This window comes from Nomia melanderi, chromosome 9 (genome assembly GCF_051020985.1).
Source record: "Nomia melanderi isolate GNS246 chromosome 9, iyNomMela1, whole genome shotgun sequence".
Taxonomy (NCBI): domain Eukaryota; kingdom Metazoa; phylum Arthropoda; class Insecta; order Hymenoptera; family Halictidae; genus Nomia; species Nomia melanderi.
In genome coordinates, this window is record NC_135007.1 from 10,356,292 (window position 1) to 10,377,001 (window position 20,710).

General features: G+C 42.9%; 2 protein-coding genes across 12 annotated transcripts in view; one reads left to right on the forward strand and one right to left on the reverse strand.

Annotated features, from left to right (window-relative positions):
- LOC143174890 (uncharacterized) overlaps positions 1–11,245 on the forward strand; it is a 42,285-nt gene extending 31,040 nt beyond the window's left edge. For 2 of the 11 annotated variants that reach the window (XR_012999370.1, XR_012999376.1), the window contains 3 exons: positions 9,554–9,989; positions 10,415–10,476; positions 10,698–11,245. The gene's annotated coding sequence lies outside the window, so the exon portion shown is untranslated. Of the gene's footprint in view, positions 1–63; positions 405–2,104; positions 2,211–2,285; positions 2,424–3,414; positions 3,724–3,805; positions 4,007–4,309; positions 4,449–5,823; positions 6,020–6,083; positions 6,220–7,414; positions 8,426–9,553; positions 9,990–10,414; positions 10,622–10,697 lie in introns of those variants that run through there. The other 9 variants (XR_012999369.1, XR_012999374.1, XR_012999377.1 and 6 more) reach the window with 9 other exon arrangements.
- The window catches only part of alpha-Man-Ia (alpha-Mannosidase class I a), a 611,213-nt gene that overhangs the window by 134,031 nt on the left and 456,472 nt on the right, over positions 1–20,710 (reverse strand). Inside the window, exon 3 of the mRNA XM_031990269.2 lies at positions 15,945–16,160. Coding sequence (XP_031846129.1) covers positions 15,945–16,160 — 216 coding nt within the window. The remainder of the gene's footprint in view (positions 1–15,944; positions 16,161–20,710) is intronic.

The window sequence follows — 20,710 nt, forward strand, 5'->3', positions numbered from 1 at the left end:
CTGTACAATGTAATTCGAATGCAATACCGATAATCGGAAATAACGTTTTACCTTTTTCTTTAGAAAATTGAGTTGTCACTGCTGACAAGTATTATTCGCGCATTATTGTCCGGTATTTTGTTAGTTAAGATGTAATCATTGTCAAACCAGTTTTTTAATGTGGGATTTTAAAAGAATGACTCACCGAATCGTCGTTAGGACAGTAAGGTTGGAGTTCTTTGACAGACATTATTGAATAATAGGTACGCTGGTATTCTCAAAACACCTGCGTTTCGTTCGACGTGGGGAACGTCTAAACGGAAATTATATGGCACTGTCCAATCACCTTTAAGCCATACGTTATTTATGCTGTTTCGTTTCCGTTCCAGAATATGGTTTACCATATTTCGCTTTAATTTTCGCATATTCGCATATTCGAAAATGTTACGAAATATTCGAAGAATTCCTTTCCTTAATTTAGTCACGTTATTCGGCATTTTTTCTATCCGTTTCTCCTTATCTGTACCATTATCGGACATGTTCGACCAAAACGCGTTACATAGAAAGTAACTAGCCAACTAAGAAAATCATTACTACCGTACGTGCTTATAATTCTTCGGTAATATACGCGTAAATGATTAAAATACAGTGAATTCTACGGAAGTATCAAGTTAGAGACATTAACTACTCATAATGAACTACGCTTCAACTGAAAAGAAGTTCTCTATTTGTTAATATATCATTTCTAATTATCGGTGCCTCTGAATGCTCGCAACGGATGACAAGTAGACCACGGAACTTTATGCTAACGTACATGAAATTTAAAAAAAAACAATGGAATAGCATTTAACATTCAGTAAATTTTAATTCCATTCCTACAATTCGTAATTCGAAGAATCTGTAGTCCAACAATCAATTGCCGGCTCGAACGTTACCTCGCAACCGTCTTATCGTAACGAAAAGAGTACAATGAAGTACGAAAAGGATATGCTGATCATCTGAAAGTGAAATTTCTTTAATCTCGGTTAGTAGTCCGGGGTTGACCCTCCCCCAGCGGAGACTGGGTCTATTGTGACACGCATTCTTTTTTAGAGTTCATTCAACTTCGTACCTTTCCGTATTTAATTTAACTTGTTAGGTGATTGATTAATTGTACTTTCCTGTTTGTGCTAATCGTACTCTGTCGTTGATTAATTTATCGAAATCAACGTCGCGCAACTTTAAAATGGAATCCCCCTTTTAAAGCCTCGTGTGCAACGCAGATTCAATTAAATTACTTAGAAAAATTGACGAATATAAATTTCGATAACCTTAGGCATTGTTCTATATGAAGTTGTTGGAAACGTTCGCTTTTTGGGGGTTAACGCCATGTTCACCGTTTTTTCCTTGATAGACTCCATCATTAAGAATGATATCATTTTTTGCAACTTCACCGGTGCCTGGTACCACATTGTACCGTATCAGTATCATTTAACAATTTTGCCCCATTAATTCTCAGCAACGTATAAATGTGCGAAATAATCGTTCTTAGCCGTGAACTCGATTCCAATTGAATCACTCTGATTGAATTCTTATCGAACTAATTGGAAAATCAAGACTCGACGATACCATCATCACTATGGGATCAGTGTCGTACAATTTCCCACGAATCTGCGGGATCGCGAAACCGTGAACTTACACTTCCATGAAGGAATCGTTACAGCTATATTCGTCAGTTGCTGTCCGACAAAATTAATTATGAACGCCAAAATGAAGTGCGGAATTATGAACAGTATGGAGACAACTGCTTCGTCTAAACGGTGCGTCTCCACGAACACCAAGAATACCTGTCCTACACCAAGAATAGTCCAATGATGTTTCCTTCGATAAATCTATTAAACGTTTATTAACCTTTAAAAACTACCGTCAACGAAATTATGTTTGCTGTCATTGTCATATTTACAGCGATGTACAAGAGACATTTGATATATCTTACAATAACGTTATGATACGTGAATGACTGAATTAATGCCGAAAAAGCCAATATTAAACAATCAATATTAAAGTCAGTCGTTACGCTTTTGTCATAATGTCACAGCAAACACGATTTTTCAATGTTAAAAAAAACCAATTTCATCTCTGGCAGCGTTTCAGGGTTAAATTTGCGTTCATTGATCCCTGTCGCTATGATATGGCGATACTTACACGACATAGGTTTAGGGAGAACGAAATTATGAACACCGTAACCTAACGTACGTATGCTAACATTAACTCGGTTTTTATATAGTTTATTATCCTTTTTCGGTGAACGTTCATGACGTTTTCAGACGTTCATGATGGTCCGGCGCGTGTTCAATGAAACACAGGGTGAAGGAATAAGATGAACACGCGCGCTAACAATTTCGCTAACGATTATCCGCCTGAAGGTGAATACCAATCTCGTAGCTCGCCGACAGAGATTTACAGGCAGACGAAACTGTAACAGGTCCGAAGTAATCGATCTTGCCTCATTGCTGACTATGTTCCCTACGCGATAACCGAAGAACAATTTCAACAGACTTAGAACGCTGTCAAACGGGGAATGTGTTCGTCATTAAACTTTCATATCCGTTGTCGCGACGAAACATTGAACTGCCACCAATTTAAAATATAGACGCGATTCGGAAAAACCCGAAATATGAAAAATAATTCAAAACACTGGTGGCCGAGCGTTGCGAACGACCCCATACAGGCTCGAACACTGACAAACATGAACATCTGCGCATCATGCACAGGATATATAAAAATAGCGTGTAAGAACGAATAAATACTGAAAAATGTACCATTTATCCTTAAAACGCACCTATATATCTTCACAAGAAATCAATACACCGAATACATGGAATTTCCCACGGAAAATAGATTCGGTATTAAAACAGAAACACATTCCTAATATTTATTTGAATCTAGTATACATTTGAAACTAAACGAGACAAGTTAACCCGTCAAAGGTCATCATAGTTCGGTAACTTTCCATTTCTGTTTTCCTTCTCGTACGAGTCATGATTATTGCATCGAATCACGTCGCAATATCCGCGTTATCATTAACTGTGACGAAGACACGGTTCACTGATCACTGTTTATTCGATCTACATAAAAGTTCTCCGATTTCCCTGAGAACGAACGTTTCGGTATGAATAGAATTCTAGTTATCTGGATCAAAGTACAGCTGATCACCGCTGAAATAAAAACGACTCTTATAACAACCATCCGGCCATGGTCATAATAGGGCCACAGCCCGGTGATGTATAGCGATTTGCTCAATGCTCAGTATACTTTTTGAAATTCGTCCATCTTGACTAAAATACCGGGCAACGTCTGCGAGGAATGCCCGACCCGTTCGGTCGAACTACACCCAACCGCCATACTTTACTCATGTAATCTTACGAACAACGATAAATGATAAGAAACTGACAGGGATAAGTTCAGCTGACACGTGAAACCTGGATATCTATCACAAGCACGTCCACTATACAGCTCGTGGATATCCCACCTGACGAATTAATGACACCCTTTCGACCCGTTCCTTTTGGAGCGAGAATTCTGTGGCATGTTCGCAGTCCGTGAAAGACAGGACGCACGTTCCGCTATCGTGAACCGAGCAACAGCAGTGACAATACCCAAGTTCGACAATCGTACTACACGCCCAACAACTCTTGCTAGGCGAAAGAACAGTGGACAATCGATTCGGCAGTGTCAGAGCTTCATCGACCAACGTGCAGCATTGTATGATTGCTTACTTGTTGTTCGAACAAGCAAACAAAACCCGCGTTCTTTCCGCGAATAATCATTGGAGAACTGTTCCTAGGGAATGGTAAAACTGCAATTCAATGCATTTTTCTATGGCAATTCATCGAACTTCGAATTGTAATGTTTCGTTCTGTGAAGAAGACCTGTGTGTCAACTAAAAATTCACGCGGAAGGTAAAAACCGATATCAAGGGTTCGAAAAGAATGATGAAAGTCTATTTTCTGAACATTATCGGATAGCAGGTCACAAATCTATCAATGTAAGTATCATGGATTTTCGTTATACAGGCTGTTCATTTTAACTCGAGTACCTAAATTATTTTCGTTATTATTGAGAGTAATAAGAATGACTAAATAAAATTATAATCGCAGAACTTTTATTTATCACCGTCAGATACACGCCTTAGAAACATCTACATCCTATTTAGTCATTTTTTCTTACTTCCAATAACAGCGGAAATAATTTAAGTGCTCGAGTTAAAATTAACCCTTAATGGCCGAGAGGTTCCTTCTTGTAATACTCGCCCATAAGACGTTATATTACGGTAAATATTTTTTGCCAGTGCACGATCAACGAACCAATTGTTAAGGCCACTCATAGCGTTCCGGTTTCTTAACAAGTTTCTTGCTTTTTACCTGCCACGGTAGACGATTGCAAACAGGACGAATTAGTTACTAACATTAACAACTAGAAAGACCCAAGAAGGGAGGGGACTGTGTCTACCTTCCACAACCCTCTACATGTAAAAAAGCCAACCAGAACGTCTTCACCCCCGCGAAGACGACTCTGCTGAGGTATTGTCGAAGACGGCTCTGGAAGGTTCAGACGGTACGGAGTACGGAGTACGGGGTAGGAAGTAAGAAGCAACAAGTCAATCGAAATTAGTACAACATTACAACGTAACAATTCACCACAAGAATCACGTCTACTTCAGCTCCTACTCATTTCCTAAGTTTTGTTCCCGATCATTCGGGTAGTCCTTCGAGACGTATCAGTTTTATAAGTCAGCACACCACGTGCGAACGCCTACAAAATTCGATCACCATTATGGTAGCCACGAGTACCTAACGCCAGTGATGTAATAAGTTGCAATATTTGACAAAGAAAACTACAGCGATGACAAATAAATGAAACGAAAACTAAAATCTTTTCATGTCCCCGTGCCTTTCGTTTTCCATGGCATAAGTTCTTATCCCTTTCTTAACCCTTTCGGCCATTAAGGGTTAATACCCTGTATATGATCCCCTCGGGTACTGACTCAATGTTTGCGTATTAGATTCTGTTAGACAGTTTTATGCGCTTCATGAATATTTCGGAAGAGTCGCGTCTCACCGATCGCAATGTTATCGGTGATTCGAATAGCGACCGCGGGATCCCGGAGTCGAGTGAATCGACTCCGAGTAGGCGTGCTATATAACATCGATATTGAATAACGAAGTCATGACACTCCTTTGAGGTGCCCCGGAGAGGATCGATCGGTCTTGATCCTTTGTTATTCACACGGCTCAAGGATGCCATTTTTCATTTTAACGACCGCGCGATCGTAGCTGCCGATCAATTGTTGTTCTATCACGTTTCACGATGTTTCCATTCCACGCGCGCTTAACGCGCCGTAAGGATTGCGATCGCGAGACTGTGATTTACGCGCGTTTCTGTTGCTCCGATATTTGACAAGAGGGCGATATTTGTAAGCGCGAAGTTCCAGGCGAACAATCATTCCGTGGAACTGGGGGGGGGGGGGGGGGGGGACGACAGCGAAAAAAAAGATATTTCCATTATTCCCTGAACAACGTTCGGTAGAAGAATGTTATTATTAGTTCATACGTAATCAGGTACACTTTAACATGTTGAATGCCACACAATTACGTAGAGCAAAACACACAAAATGGAGAAAATATAATATTAGACCATTTGATTGAATTGTATTATTAAAGTTGCGCGTTCATCTAGCCAAATGTCGCCGCATTAGGTAGCATTATTTATAATATAGAAATTTCTGCGGATAATCATCGTTTAATTGACTGCACCATAGTAATTCTGATTTGTTGAATTGATTTTTGCTTGCTTCTTATATAGCATCGTACCTAGGAATAATATAATTCGCAAGAATCACGATGGATGGAAGCGAAAGAAGCATGTAAAAACGAAGATCGGCCGCCGAAAGATTTATGATCGCCCGGACGATCTTCACGCCGTCTACTTCAATTTATTTATTGACCCGTCCCCCTGTTTCATAGCAGCCGAAGATTAATTACGAACCTTAAGAAAAAATGTACGTATATATTCTTCGCATACACCGATTCTCCTATAAATCATACTTCGTGTTTTATATTTAGCTGGCGCATATACTTATGCAGCAGTGTTATTCAATGAAACGCGACATAGCTGGAAGAGGAATCGTTCTTCGCGCGGAAGGTTAAATCCCGAAATTTCGAAGAAATTCATGTTCGACCGAATCAAATGTTACTTGATGGAGGTTACCATCGAAAGTGGAGCACTCCTTAATCAGGCACCGCGGGCCGCGATCTGGCCAGGCTTCTTTCGATTGGTTCATTATCGGCTTGTTCCGTCGTCGTCGGCGCGGACTCTCATCGAACGGTCGCGCTCGTTACATGAATTATCGTCCGGCTAATTTGCGAACGTAAACGAAACTGACGCACAATTTGGCCAGGGGCCGCGTCGAATCGGGCCTGATGACGGGTTTCACGTGGTCCTGTTGATTATAGCGCGAAAGGGGTAGACCGGGGATTCGTAGCCGATGACTACAGCCTGTCCAACGAGACGATGCAGTAGACATAAACAAAACATTCACGAGCTAAGCGATTGGCTGGCATATACTCATGGTTACCTCGGTCGCACCTAACGATCGCACAGTTTTCTTTACGGCTACTACCTCCCTCCTTCTGCAGGCTACAGAGTGACATCAAAAATATTCATAACTCCTACGGTACTTATTTACGCAGCACTCGTCGAACGTTGTGAAAGAGTTATATAGGGCAGCGGTCGAAAATTGAATATCCTCCAAATTTCGAACAATCTTTGGTTTCGGTTGAAACTGGTTTCCTCGCTTCGCGAGCTAATCGCAATATATGGAAACACGGGACCATCGTATCATTTCATCGAATCAGAAGATAGTTTGTAATGTTAAAAATATGAATTTTACGTACCATGTTTATTAACCCTTTGCACTAGAGAGGCTCTTGGCTGCCAAGTTATAAAGTTTGCTATCTAGTATTAAGCTTTGTGTAACGCAACGATATATGAAATATTGAAATAACATAAATAACTTCGTTTCTTCGCATATGTATGTGCGATTTCTCGATATGTTAGTTTTCGAAAATGCTGTATATATTATTCGAAAATGTTGAATATTTCTAGCGAAGAACTCTTCTGTGTAAGATAATCTTAGTGAAGGGAAAGTCGAACGTCGGTCATCTGCGTTTCGTCAATCGATGGTTTCTTAACACTACAACTATCAGACAGGTCAAGATGGCCGATGTCAAGATTCTAGTTTTGCCATTATTAAGATGATAAAGATGCTTTCGTGAGAAACTTCCAGATAAATTTTTGCATTTGTGCTAGTGCAGCAATAGGAAAATTATAAATAGCTCTGCCTTACCGCTCGGTAGTTCTAGTGTTAAGAGAAAGCGTCGCCGAGTCTCGGGGTGCAATAAACAGAGCCAAAGCCACGCCGACAAGCGGGTGTCCTCCGGCTAAACAATGCCCCTCGGAGGGCATTCTTTTTGCAACTTTCGAGTGAGTAACACTGCAGTAAAAAGATTACGATTGCAACGAGTTTTCACCATTCGATTTTAAGCCTACAAAATCCAGTCTTACATTTGTAGCCGTTTGAGTACCAGAGATTTAAAAAAAAAACACGATGGAGAAGAGCCAAACAGCGCAATAGCGCTTTCTGAATGGGCATTCCTTTTATTTCGTGTCGAGAAAAGTCAAGCAGCGCAAGAGCGCTTATCTTAATCTATGTTGATACTATTATGTATATATATATTAATTTATAATACGTAACAACGAAATACAAAATGTATTACTTGGATTACTTATATGCAAAAAACATAGCGATGCGACGTACATGCGATCTGAAAAGTGAAGAGCGTTTCGTCAGATTGTGAGTGCGCTGTCAGTTGTCCGTATCGTTGAAATGCGCTGGGTATTTTCGACATGAAATCTAAAGAGCGCAAAAGCGGCGCGTGGGACTCAAACGGGTAGCATTCGATGGGTAGTGTCTGTACTTCTACCAGAAGTAACGGGTACTTTTATTTATCACCCTGTAGAAAGTGGATCGCGAACGCACCCTCGACGCCGCTAATTACAGTGCTCGATGTAAGAACGTCGGTTCCGTTAATCGCCCCCGTAACTCGTGCGATTAACCTACCCCTACTGCGCGCGACGAGCACAGCAGCCCCTGGTGGACTTGACGCGAATCCGATTAACGTTTCCCGTGACGAACGCCTCCTTGTTGCGTGTTCCGTGACTCGAGTATGACGGACGCCGGTAACGGAAGGACGGCTGGCGTGAAACTCGATGGGTTCTGCAGAACGACACGAAATCTAAGTAACTTCCGAATGAAAATGTTCTTCGCTTCATATTTCGCTACCTCCGATATCGTACAATCTGATATCCTATGAACTGAATACGTTGAATGCCACGTTGATCACCGGTGAGCTCCGCCTAAATTCAATTACCGTAATTTCCACGATTAACGCTAAAACTATCGAACAATTAAATGGACTTATTGAAATTCCTCTGTAAGAAGTCCAAGGGCGCATCCATTGAGGCTTTGATTGATTTAGAATTCAGTTTGCGTATTGCTAAATGAAATTCTTGAATAATTTCTCAGAGAAAAATCGGTTATCTTTATTAATGATTGTAAATAGAAGAAATCAGCAATGGGTCATTTTGACCCATTTGTATTTAATATCGTATGTCTTTCATTTCGCGTATTCTGCACCTTAAACTCGCACGGCATTCAATGCGCCAATAACAACTGTTCACAATGAACGGGTAACTTAAATGTACGCAGATTTTAAATCTTCGCCGACGAGTGTCGCCATGATGGTGGCTTCGATCCTTTGACCACGTAAAGTCGAAAGCTGGAAGTTAATATATTTATTTCGATAACAAGGGATCGGTACGCGGCTTACTTCTTTTCCAGTATCTCTGGCATTTCTAGTGCAATTCGAGTTTCTATAGGAAATGTTCTTGGAAGCTTACAAAATTCTCGTACACAAAGGGCTAGTATTTGAAATATCTGTAACGTACTCCTTTCGTCTGTATCAAAATATGATAGGAACAGAGCAAAGCACGTAAAAAATGAATTTCAACTTGGCATGTAACATATTACCCAAGTAGCGATAGTATATTTGTCATATAAACTGATTATTAAAGCGTTTTCCGAGTGTCTTTTACGATAAACACATAACACACGCATTAACACTAGAACTACCAGATAGGTAAAAACCATCCATTTTTTGATGTTTCCTTTTGCGATTACTGAAATGGTACTGCTAAGCTGAAATTGAAACCGATTCAAACCTTAATAAATTCACGTTTGCGGTTTCTGTAAAGAAATTCTGAAAAGTCAGTTTAAGGGCTCGGTGGTTCTAGTGTTAACGAAGCATATAGCAGCAATATATTCGACATTCAAACGAATTATTTAAGCATTCTGAAAAATGTCTTGTATTGTAGCCATAAAGCACGCACATTAATGAAGTAACAACAGTGTATTTTACATTCGAATGAATTATTCTCTAAGCACGTTCAAACTGTTTGTTATTCTCGATTCTAGCCTGTATGAAGTTAGTCGTTCGCGAGCCGCTTAGTCGGGCCTGGCAAGGTCGACATTCAATGGCAGTAAGTGTCCCCGGAGGGCCGGCAAATAAAGCAAAATCTTCTCGGCCGGAGGCGTCCCCGTTGGACCAACGGTTGGTCGCAAAGGCACCGAAAACGCGGGGACTTCTCTGGAAAGGGACTTCATTAAAAATGCACTAGCGAGTTCGGTGCCGCGCATCCCGTACCCGGGAACAATGTGTCCACGAAATATGCAGAGCGCACCGTCAACAGGAACGGGGAACGCTGCGGATGCACTGGCGTAACGTAACGTGGAAACAAACAGCGTTCCTCATTGGCTAGCCACTGGGAAATATGATGGTCTAGAGTCTAGACTCTGGACTGAAGCTTTCAGCCATTCATGGCCTCGGCGAACGCCCGACACGGAAAAACAAGTAAGAACCAGTTGACTATCTTGTACGGCCACTTTTTAGAAGCTTATTTTATAAGTCAAATTGCGTCCAGATTGAATTTAACCCTTTGCGGACGAATGTCGACACTTTATCGAGATCAAACTTTCATGTTTGTAATACTAAGTTGCAAACCAATGATTCAACTGCTCAAACAACAAGAAACCGGCACATAATTTCCTTATTTCATATCATTTAGGCATTCGATGTGTGATTTGGCAGAATCTACAAAAGGTTTTGTATAGTTCAAAGAATCTTCGTCCGCAAAGGGTTAACGGACTACATTGACGCTGAATTATATTAATCGCATATGGAATTGTATTCTACAATCCCGACTCGATTTGTGACCGTATCCTATTACCTTGTAAGCTCTATACACTTCATTAATACGATTTTCCATTCTTCCACAGCATGATAGGATGCTCCAGACAGGAAATAATTGAACAAATGGAACAAGCGTATACGAATATAGGCAAGTATTAAATACATTTACCACGAGACAGGTGTCTCCTGAACGGAGACTCGAATAACTAAACATTTCATTCGCTGTCTGAACTTAAACCATATATAAAAGCAACAATGAAGTATATGAAAACAGATTCCAATCTAGAAATACGGTAGAAAAGTAGTCGTACTAGCAATACTCTGTATTCCTCGTATCAAGTGAAAGCATCATTAAATTTCGTTGTCTAGGAATTGGCTGAACCATTAACGGAGTTCCTGATGAGTCCACATTGAAAGCAACCATTCCCTGAATCGACACGCGAATTCTCTAACAAGCATCGGTTATCTTCTACGCTTCACGCTCGCGGACGCGGCCTCGTATCGCGGGAGGACGATCAATCGGGAACGCGAGCGCTGCACCGAAAATAGAGACCGATAGGGTGTTTTTTTCCCTCGCAGCTAGTCGACGGTTCACGGAATAACGAGAGACCGGATTAAAAAACACGATCGAGGGCGGCGGACGGGGTAGGTGGCGTTGCGGGTATTAATCTTCTGGCCGGGTATCCGGTGCGCCGGCCGAAATCAATTTCAATGCCGCGCGTATGCAAAAAGGATACGGCTGCATAAAACGCGGCCCGCGAGTGAATACGCCCGTACGTTGATATATATTACCTTCTGCAAGATTTATAAAAGAATGAAAACAGTGCGTGGCGGCCGGCCGATTCTGCGGCGCGGCGTCCGGCGGAGAAAAAGGCCGAGATGGGCCGGGATGGAAGGGGTGAGCCAGCAACCGTGGCCCAAGGTGGGAATCGATCGTGAACGGGTTATATGGACTGGTCCGTGATTCGGACGGGCGATAAATTCGAGGAGGAAGCTGCGCGCAGGCTTAACTGTGGCAGGTAAAACGAAAAACCGCGTCGTATTATGCGCTAGCCGAGGGACCCACGTGGTCACCGAGACGGGAGGCGACCCACACCAAATCTGGCTGCCTGACGATACTCGAAGGTGCACGCAAATCCACGCTGAAGTCGCGTTCACGCGATCATGGCGCGGCTGAGGTTTACAGCGAACATTCGATAATTGTAACGCACGACGGGACCGGAAAGTTGCAATTATGAAGAGGCAGACTCGAATCGATCCCGAGACACGAAGATTTTAACATGGCCGACGTGGGAAAGGATAACGCGAGCGAAGGAAGAGGAGAGACTCAGAATCGAAGCGTTCGGCAATATTAACACTAACCGTATCGAGAACCGGTCAAATGAACAGATTTAAAATTCTAGATTTCTTTTTCGTACATGTAATCTTAATCCTTTGGACTCGGAAGTTTCTCACTGGAAATATTTAACATTTTTTTAGGCGAAGAGGATATTCTTTGAAATTAACTCGCAGGGAAATTACAAGTATGTCGAGGAACAAAGCTATTTTATTCCAATATTTCACGTATCGAGGCATTATAACGAAGTTCAACATTAACTATCAGATTTTATGGTTTTATCGCCTCGAATCAAGTAGTGACTGACAGTCACTTCCCGAGTGCAAAGGGTTAACATCAATTCCTATATTGTCCGATTACTCAGTCTTTCAACTCTTGCCTTTCCTTTTGTTTCTGTTTTCACTACGAGACGTTTATCGTCTAATTTGTTTATCTTTATTTTACAGCCAGTTATTTGACTGGTTACGACGGGCAAAGTGTCGGTACGGTTAGTGTTAAAAGCTCGCGATAAGCTTGAGATTTTTAATTAAAAAATAGAACTTTTATATTTTTTACTTTTGATGAATGAAGTTTTCACTGACATGTTTGTTAGGTTTTCCTGATTACAATGACATTAAATTCGGATATAGAGAAGGACTGCAAAGGACCTATGTTAACAAGTTATGTTACACTATTCAACCGGGGTCGTCGTCGAGCACTATTCGAGCGGAAGTCTCGGCAAATTTCAAATGCCAGCCTATATAACTTTGCTAATCGGCATGTTGTTAAGACGGTATTCAGTTATATCAGAACTGAGTGTATGTTTAAAATACATTAAATAATAGTATGTTTGAAGTTTTGTTGTATATGGCGATCGGGGAGGAGGAGACAATGAAAACAGAGAAGTGGAAAGACAACGTGTCGTTAAGGAAGAGGAAACATTGTTTAGAAATTTAAGGATTCAAAACGTTCAATTTGTGAGTCCTGAACGAACGTCTGACTCAACGAAGTCAGTAACGCAGGAAATAACGTGTGTTTTTTCCACGGAAACGTAACATTATTTCCAGTGATAAATGGAAAATACTAAGCCCTCCGAGAGTGTTTAAAGTGGAATTATACGAATATTTTTCCGTCCGGCTAGTGGAAGCAGTGACTGTCCCCTGTATCGAAGGTAGCCCAGGAAAAAATTTTTTTACCGAAAATGGCTGGTGGCATTTGAATCTGAAACGCAATGAGGGGATTCGTTACGGAAGCTAATGGAACGAACGTGTTTGATGGAATATTTTTTTCATATAAAATGAACATTCCCCCGGCGAATATAGCTTGGCGGCGGTTTGTTGAACCGCGATGTTGTTGTAATCAATATTTTTTATTCGTGCATGAAAACTTCGTTCGAAATTGACGTGCCAATTACAGAAAAATATAAATTTATACTCCATACTTCATATGCTTCAATGGAAACCGTGTTATATCAACATTCCATTAATTAATTATTTTCCTCTACCAATGAAAGCTGCGATTTAAATGAAACATTTTGCCGTTTCCCGTTTGCGATACGTCATGCAAGTATAAATAATGTCGTTGAAATATGACGAATTTGGAAAATTCTTAGAAACAACTACAAAGTTTGGCAAAAAGGCAACCTAAGAATAATGAAATATTAAAAACATTTATTTTAAGGGAACAAGAATTTATTCCATACCTTCCAAGCATTGTTTTCATCTATTTTATATTTTCCCGGTACTCGGTACACTCAGCTGAAAATGTTATTGCGGATTCGATCGTATTATGATCGGGCAGCAGTTGCGCGAAGCTGTCAATTTCCTCGAAGCCACGGGATTTTCTGTTCGCGAGAAATGGTATTTCCTTTATGCAGGAAGTTCAACGAATGATAAGCGTATTAGAGAAGTGTGAAATACCAGCCGGGAATTCCGGCGAGAGCCAACGGAGCAGTTTCTACGCACGAGTTTGCAGTGCGGCGAAGTGACTAATATGAGAAGTTATCCGTTTAGGATTCCACCATAAATACTTGGGGTTGGCACAGACCAAGAAAATGTTTGACGTCCTATTATCCATGCCAGGAATCGAAATCCACCAAGGAAGCCAAATATTTGAGCCCCTCCGCGGATACATTTTCAGGGCTCGACGAAGAAACTCGAAATTGTTCTTTCACGCGTCTTTCGTTCGATCGAAGTTCAAGCGTTATCGCTAGATTATCGGCGAAATGACGGCGAAGATAAAAATCCTATTTTCAGTAATACTTATTATCATATCAAATTTATAGAAGCCATATAAACCTTGTTTATAAATGGCGAATACCCGTAATCATTCCTTCATCTGTGACGTACTATTAAATACTAACCCACTCGGCAATTGCTGCGAATTATTCAGATCATTATAGTCAGATTTATTAGAACTACCCTCGATAGATCTCTTAAAACTGTGACCAAACGATAACCATATATTCTTATTTCCTCCTTACAGAAGACCATTACCAAAGACACATTACCCAAAGATGGACTCCCAATAATCAGAGTACCCAACTTTCACAAGCTCACAGCAGAGACCCCAGAATCTCTAAAAGCTAATATCCACATTCGTCCGATGATTCAAACAACTAACTTCCTACCGACTTCGCACATCCCCAATAAGACAGACCAACCAAGAAAATCCCATTCGATTCCTCCGCACCCCCGAAGTAACCGACGCGCCGCGGAGTTAAAGAACACTGCCGTCTGTCCAGGACACAATTACGCGGCATCGGGTGCGTTTGTCGACGGGTGGCGTAGTCGCGGAACAATAGGCATGAATTTCGGACCGGGACGGGGTGGTTACCGATTAATACAGCAAGTTATCCACTTAGGAGTATACCCTAAGCCGGGTGTTCGCGTGGATGGGGATGCGGCCGGATAATAGAGAGTTTCATTGGGGAAGGCGGGGCTGGCGGAGCAGCGAGCGGTAAGGGTACTGTTACCAAGTTCGGATAAACCGAGTCTAAGTTCGGAGTCTGGCGCTCACGGGACACACACCAGGGTGTCTGTCGGCGAAAACGCTCGGACGAAAGTTTATTCCTCCGGCTTCTATTGCCACGAAACTTCCAACCCCCGGCACCTGGAACCGCCGCGCCGTTTTCTCCCCCCGAGAAATACCGGAGACACTGATTTACATAACGATTAAGTTAATTAACGAGGCCCGCCGGCGGATTGTTAATCTCGCGCGGCGAGAAGGACGCGGCGCGCGCCGTCGAACGTCCCATGGCGTTTCGGCCCCGCGGAACGAGAATTATTAGCGGTCCAGGGGTGCGGGCTGTTTGACTTGCGATCGAGCAAGTTAAACGAGCCCGACCTTCGGAAGTGTTGTTCTTCGTTTGTCAGGTGGGACGCGGGGGAACGTGGCCGGGGATTCTCGATTTATGACGAGGGCTTTCGGGGGTGTAATTGCTTGCAGGAGAGTACATAGACACGAGGTTTTCCCTTAACACGGTCCGCTGCCGTTGCTCGCTGATTTTTGACCGTTCGCGATTCGGCTGGACCATTGTTGGTTCAACGTCTCGATTCTGTAATCGCACACGTGGTACTGTGTATCTAGTGTTTGTTGGTTCGGTTAGGAGTACGTTTGTAGAAGCTTCTGTTTCTCGTGTTGGCGCTTTGACGAGCTTACACGGAATAGTGTTGTATTATTAGGTCATTCCGTGAATAATGTCGTTTATTTTACTTTGCAAGAGATTCTTTTAATGGCGTCTATCTTTCAGTCTAGGAGTTAACGTAGAGAAACATTAGTTGTGCGATAACTTAATACTTTCCTTTGCAATTTATTGAGAGTTCCTTTTCGCGTTATAAGTATTCGAGACACGACCCATAATCGTCGAATGCATTGTATGTATAGTGTTTATAATTAAGTTTAGAAATAACTGGTCAACTGACTTTTATGTTCCGATACTTTGGTCAAATACGTGTTCAACGAAAGTAAGGCGTCGTCGGAGAGTATTTAACGATTTGTCTTCGATGATCTATCGTTTCGAGTAACGCTAAGGCTTCATGGTTCGTTGAAATCCTAGGTCGCAAGCTTTATCGTGTTACGTCTTGGTGAAACGACGCGCGCTACGCCTTTAATCAAACCGTCAAGTCTCTCGTCGCGTTTCGAAATCGCTTGAGGGAACTTCAGACGCTTCGCGTCTTTAGCGCGTGTCGCCGACAGTGGACGCTCGTTCGTCTTTAACGCGTGTCGCCGTTTCCCAGGGCGAAATCAACCAGCTGCAGCTTTAGCTGGTGCAGCGAAGGAAAAGAAGCTTTGGTACTCACGATATCGAAATTGAGGTTTTCTGCGATCCAATCACGGCCCTGCTTGAACTCGTCGTGCAGCCCCATGATGTACAAAGTGTCCAAACCGTCGACGATCGTCGCACCCATGTTCGACGCGCCGAAGATGCTCGCGCTGTGACCTTTCTTCGAGATCGGTTTCAACTCGTTCTTCCCCCAGGCGTATCTGACGTAGTTGTCCCAGCCGTGCTTCATCATCTGCACAAATGAATAAACGAATGAAACGAATGACGACGACATTGAAATACAAATTAAAAATGATCCATTCAAATGTGATATTACTGTTGGATCGTGAACGTCAATGTATTTTAAGTTAAAGAAACTCCATGAAACACTATTATCATCGGGTAGCATAACTCTGCCGATGTTAGTTGATATTTATACCTGGCGGGGCACGATTCACACCGGTCAGACCCGCAGCTATAAATTTCATGCGCTTATCTCGTAATGCAGAATAGTGGTAATTTTAAATCGCGCTCCGTATTTATTTTCAGCGGATGAAAATTGTACGATTATTAGCTATCGGCTCATTCCTCGTTCACCCTTATCGTAAAATAAAACGCGAAACAAATGTTGCTTTGCTGAACAGATCGAGCATCGATATACCAGACTCGTCCGACGAAGTTTTATTCACGAATGTTCCCCTTAACTGAAATAAATCATTCGGGTTCACCGGGCTCACTGTCCGAGCGGTGTAACTTCTGTTGACAGTTTTGCCAATAATCTATTCCAAACCCGTTTTACGAAAGGATACGCCTGACGCTTTCTTCTTATAACGGTTGTTCCTTTCCGAAAGTTCAGATCTAGCCCAGACTCGTGACATTTGAATAAAAGTGGGCAGTTATTACGATTGTCAATATACTTCGGTTTAATTTCCCGTTTAAACAGACTACGGCCTCCTTATTTCACTGGCAGCAACAGTGAAATACGAAATTATACAAAAGTGTCATAAAGATTCGTTTCTCGATAGCAACTGGACTATAGCAAAGAATCAATGATCGTGCATTGAAACCGACAAATCAAATTCTGCTTAGAAATGAATTGTGATTGTTCGTCCATATCGTTATATACACAAATTCTTCGGTAACAGGTAGACAAAAATCATTTACGTTCTAAGTAATCGGCGGTTTGTGGGCCAACAACAAGGAAATCCTCGATTTCCTCGCAACGTACGGCCAATGAAGACATTGTCACGTTTCAGATTAGTCTATCACTCGAAAAAAGAACAATGAGGAGTCTATCCTAATTCTTGGTAATAAATCTTTCCCAAAAGCCTGTTATTTCGGGCGATAACACCAGACTCGACCGATACACGTGTTTCGATCAGAGCGCGTTATCCGGCCATCTTTCTGTGTACTCTAACGACAAGCATAATTATCGATGTTCTAAGGTAATATCGGGATGCCGGGCCGGTGATAGCGGTGTGCTCCCATTACCGGCCGCAGTGTACGCGATTTACCAGTACATGCCGATAATCATGCGGCGAGATGAGTTTCCGCGGCAAACGTCGGGAAGTACTAATGCCCGGCCAGCCCGAGAAGAGTCGAGCTGGCAAGCAGGCCAGCACGTTCTTCGCTCCGCAAACACGTTCTTTCGCGTGGCCGCCTCGCGATTCAGGGAACGTGCTTCCTTCGTCGAAACAGGATGAAGTTCGCCACTCGGAGATTTCCAGGAAGAACGCCCGCCACGTCGACATCTCGAGCGTGTCGCAGGGAATGTGGGTACTAACTGCTTTTATCTGACGGTTGAACTTCGAGTGTCGTGATACGGACGCTAATGACAACGACGCGGTCGGCAACGGTTCCGAATTGTTTTTATGTCTTTCCAGGATCCGGGAACCTGTTCTGAATCTTCGAAAACCATTCCGCCAGAAGAAGCGCGCGAAAGAAAAGTCATTTTTATTTACTGGTTTCCATTCGCGTTGCGGGTACCAGATTTCTCTTCGGTTGAGCATAGTTTACCGAACGCTAAGGAAGTTTAACACGTTAAGCGCCACGAAAATCTCGACTGCGTTTCCGTAGTTATTCCTTTGTAGCAAAGAAAAATAAGGACAATTATTAACTGTTCGGCGTTGTAATCTTGGCATTACAGTATTACCGATTTAGTTACGTTATTAACCCCTTGGCCTATAACCACGAGTGAGACTCGTGGTAAGGAATTTGTGCCATAAGCGAAAACGACGAGTCCGACTCGTGGTAAATACCTTCAATTCCGACCTTCTTGTTTACTACAGCTCGCGCGATCGGCGGATAGCGTGTAGGCTAAGGGGTTAAACATTCTCATTCGCTTAACGTGTTAATCTGTTGCTTTCCAACAGGCTGACAGCCAGTGATATTTTCAGTTAACTGCGGCATCGACACTGTTTTTTCGAGTAGTTGTTGATCAACATAATGCAGCAGTGGAGTTAGTAGCTTCACTCGATTTTGAGGATAATATACTATTTTGTAATATTAAGAAATACACTCCGATCGTTGTGAGCGGCATTGATCAAAGAGAATGTTCGGAAGTGTTCGACGCTGGCGGAAGATACCGAAATATTCGAAGTGATAGTCGATCTATTAAAGAGCTTCGTTGTTTCAGGAAGGATCAACGGTTGACACCGTCGAAGACGAACCTCTCGTTTATTTTTCTGGCTTCTTTATTTCGTCCATTCAGTCCGGTTGAAGGCGACGTTAGTATATAACTTACCGGCGCGCAAGTTAATAAATAAAAATGGAAAAAATCGGGTCGGACGGTTGAACAAACGCGACGTCGCGGGCAGAATTAATGGAGAGGTCCTCGGGCGACGACAGAATCGCGAATCCGCGCGGAGAAAAACGAATATATTAGCCTGCTCGGCCTGTTCATTGACCATTATTCCCGTTCCTTTTGATTTCTCGGGCCATATGCCGGACACTGCCAGTCCGCGGCCGCTTCATCACGTTTTTATGACGGTATAATTCAGGGGCAATATAATATTTGTGGCTCCCGGCCGGTGGCACCGGCAGGAGCGGGTCCTCCGCTTCAGCCCCGCGGTCCGCCAGGAAAAAAAGAAGAATAAATCGGCGGCGTGGCTGGCGAGAGGGACAGCGGAAAGGGGTGAAGGAGAGGGAAGGTACACGGACGACAATTAGAGGAATTTTCAGACCTTATTTCATAAAACAGCGGAAAACGGTGAAACGCGGTAACCGGGAAACGAACGAATGTGAACTTCACCCGCAGGCCGGGTCCTCTGGTAACTTACTTTTTAACGGCACCGTGAAACATTCGCGGCGGAACAATGAACGCGTAGCTTAAACGAATGAAACCGCTCTTCTCTTGGAACTGTTCGTTCGAAAGAAAAATGTCGAATAGAATTTCAGCTATGGAAAATAGAGTTTTTTTTTTCACTTTATCAACATCCTCCTTTAAGTAAAATAAAATTTTAGCGTTCAAGTAACGGGAAATCGATGTTTCTCTTTCTCTAATATTTAATGCGCCGACTCATCAAAGAATCTTTCGAAGCTTCAGAAACTCTCGTTGTAGAAGAGTTAATTCGTATATGGGTCCATCGTGTTTGAAACGGAATAGGAATTCGTGGTCTAGAAAACCTGGTACACGGTCGTCCGAGGCGAACTGAAGGAACGAACGAAACGTTCCACGGAAAACGCGGAACGCGCTCAAAAACCGCTCGAGAACGCTGCCCGGACAGCCGTAACGGAAAGTGTTCCCCTTGTTTCACGCATCTTCCTTTTCACATAAAATCCCCGCGGGTTCTCGTGTGGCTCGTGGGAGGGCAATCTGGCTGGCAGGGAGGAGAGGAAGAAGCGACACACGGGACAAGATCCCTGGATGCCAGGATGGCCGTAGAAGGGAGCGACGTTGCAGAAAATTGCGGATGGTTGGCGGCCGTGGCAGACGGTAGCTCGGATCGCGACTCGATCGACCCTTTTTGTCGTTATCCACGTAACCGCGGCTAATTCGTTTCGCGACGACCGCAGCCGGAGGATCTGGACCCTCTCGACTGCCACCGGCCGGTAATCTGGTTAACATCCGTGTTAGGATTAAACCATTAACCCGCCGGGAAACGGACACTGTAGGAGGAACAACGCTGGGAGGGGAGGGGGGACGTCTACGACGTGCGGTCTCGTCCGATTACTTTACCTCGGTTACGCTATTCGCAGCCCTGACACTTGGTTTCCTCTTTCAGCGATCCCACGAGGCAGCCAGGCACGCTGATACGCGCCCGGGTTCCCGGAGTTCTTTGGGGAAACAGTCGCTTGGGCATATTGAAGTACAGTGAACATTGAACAATTGCAACACTCGGCGGAAGGTTGCAATTACGAAGAGGTAGAATCGAGTCCATCCCAAGACGCGAAGATGTTAGCATGGCGAACGCGAGGAAGGACAACAGGAGTGAAGGAAAAGGAAAGACTTAGAGTCGAAGCGTTCGGCGACATTAACACTGGTTTCGTGTCACTTTTGCAATTATGGAAGAGGCACAGGAGATTTTCTGAGAAATTATTCAATAAATTGATTTAGATAAATACAAACAAGGATGTAAGAAAATTGAACACTTAATAAGTGTATTTTTATACATTTTATAAGGAAATACGGAATAATCAATTTTATTGCTCGGTAGTTCTAGCGTTAAAGGCTCGCGATGAACTTGTGATCTTTCATTTCTAAGCTACCACTAGCCACAAAGCTACACCGCTGTACAGCAAGGTTTCACAAGGTCTGCGAATCATAAATGTACTGTGATTTAAGACTGATAGAATGCCCCGCTG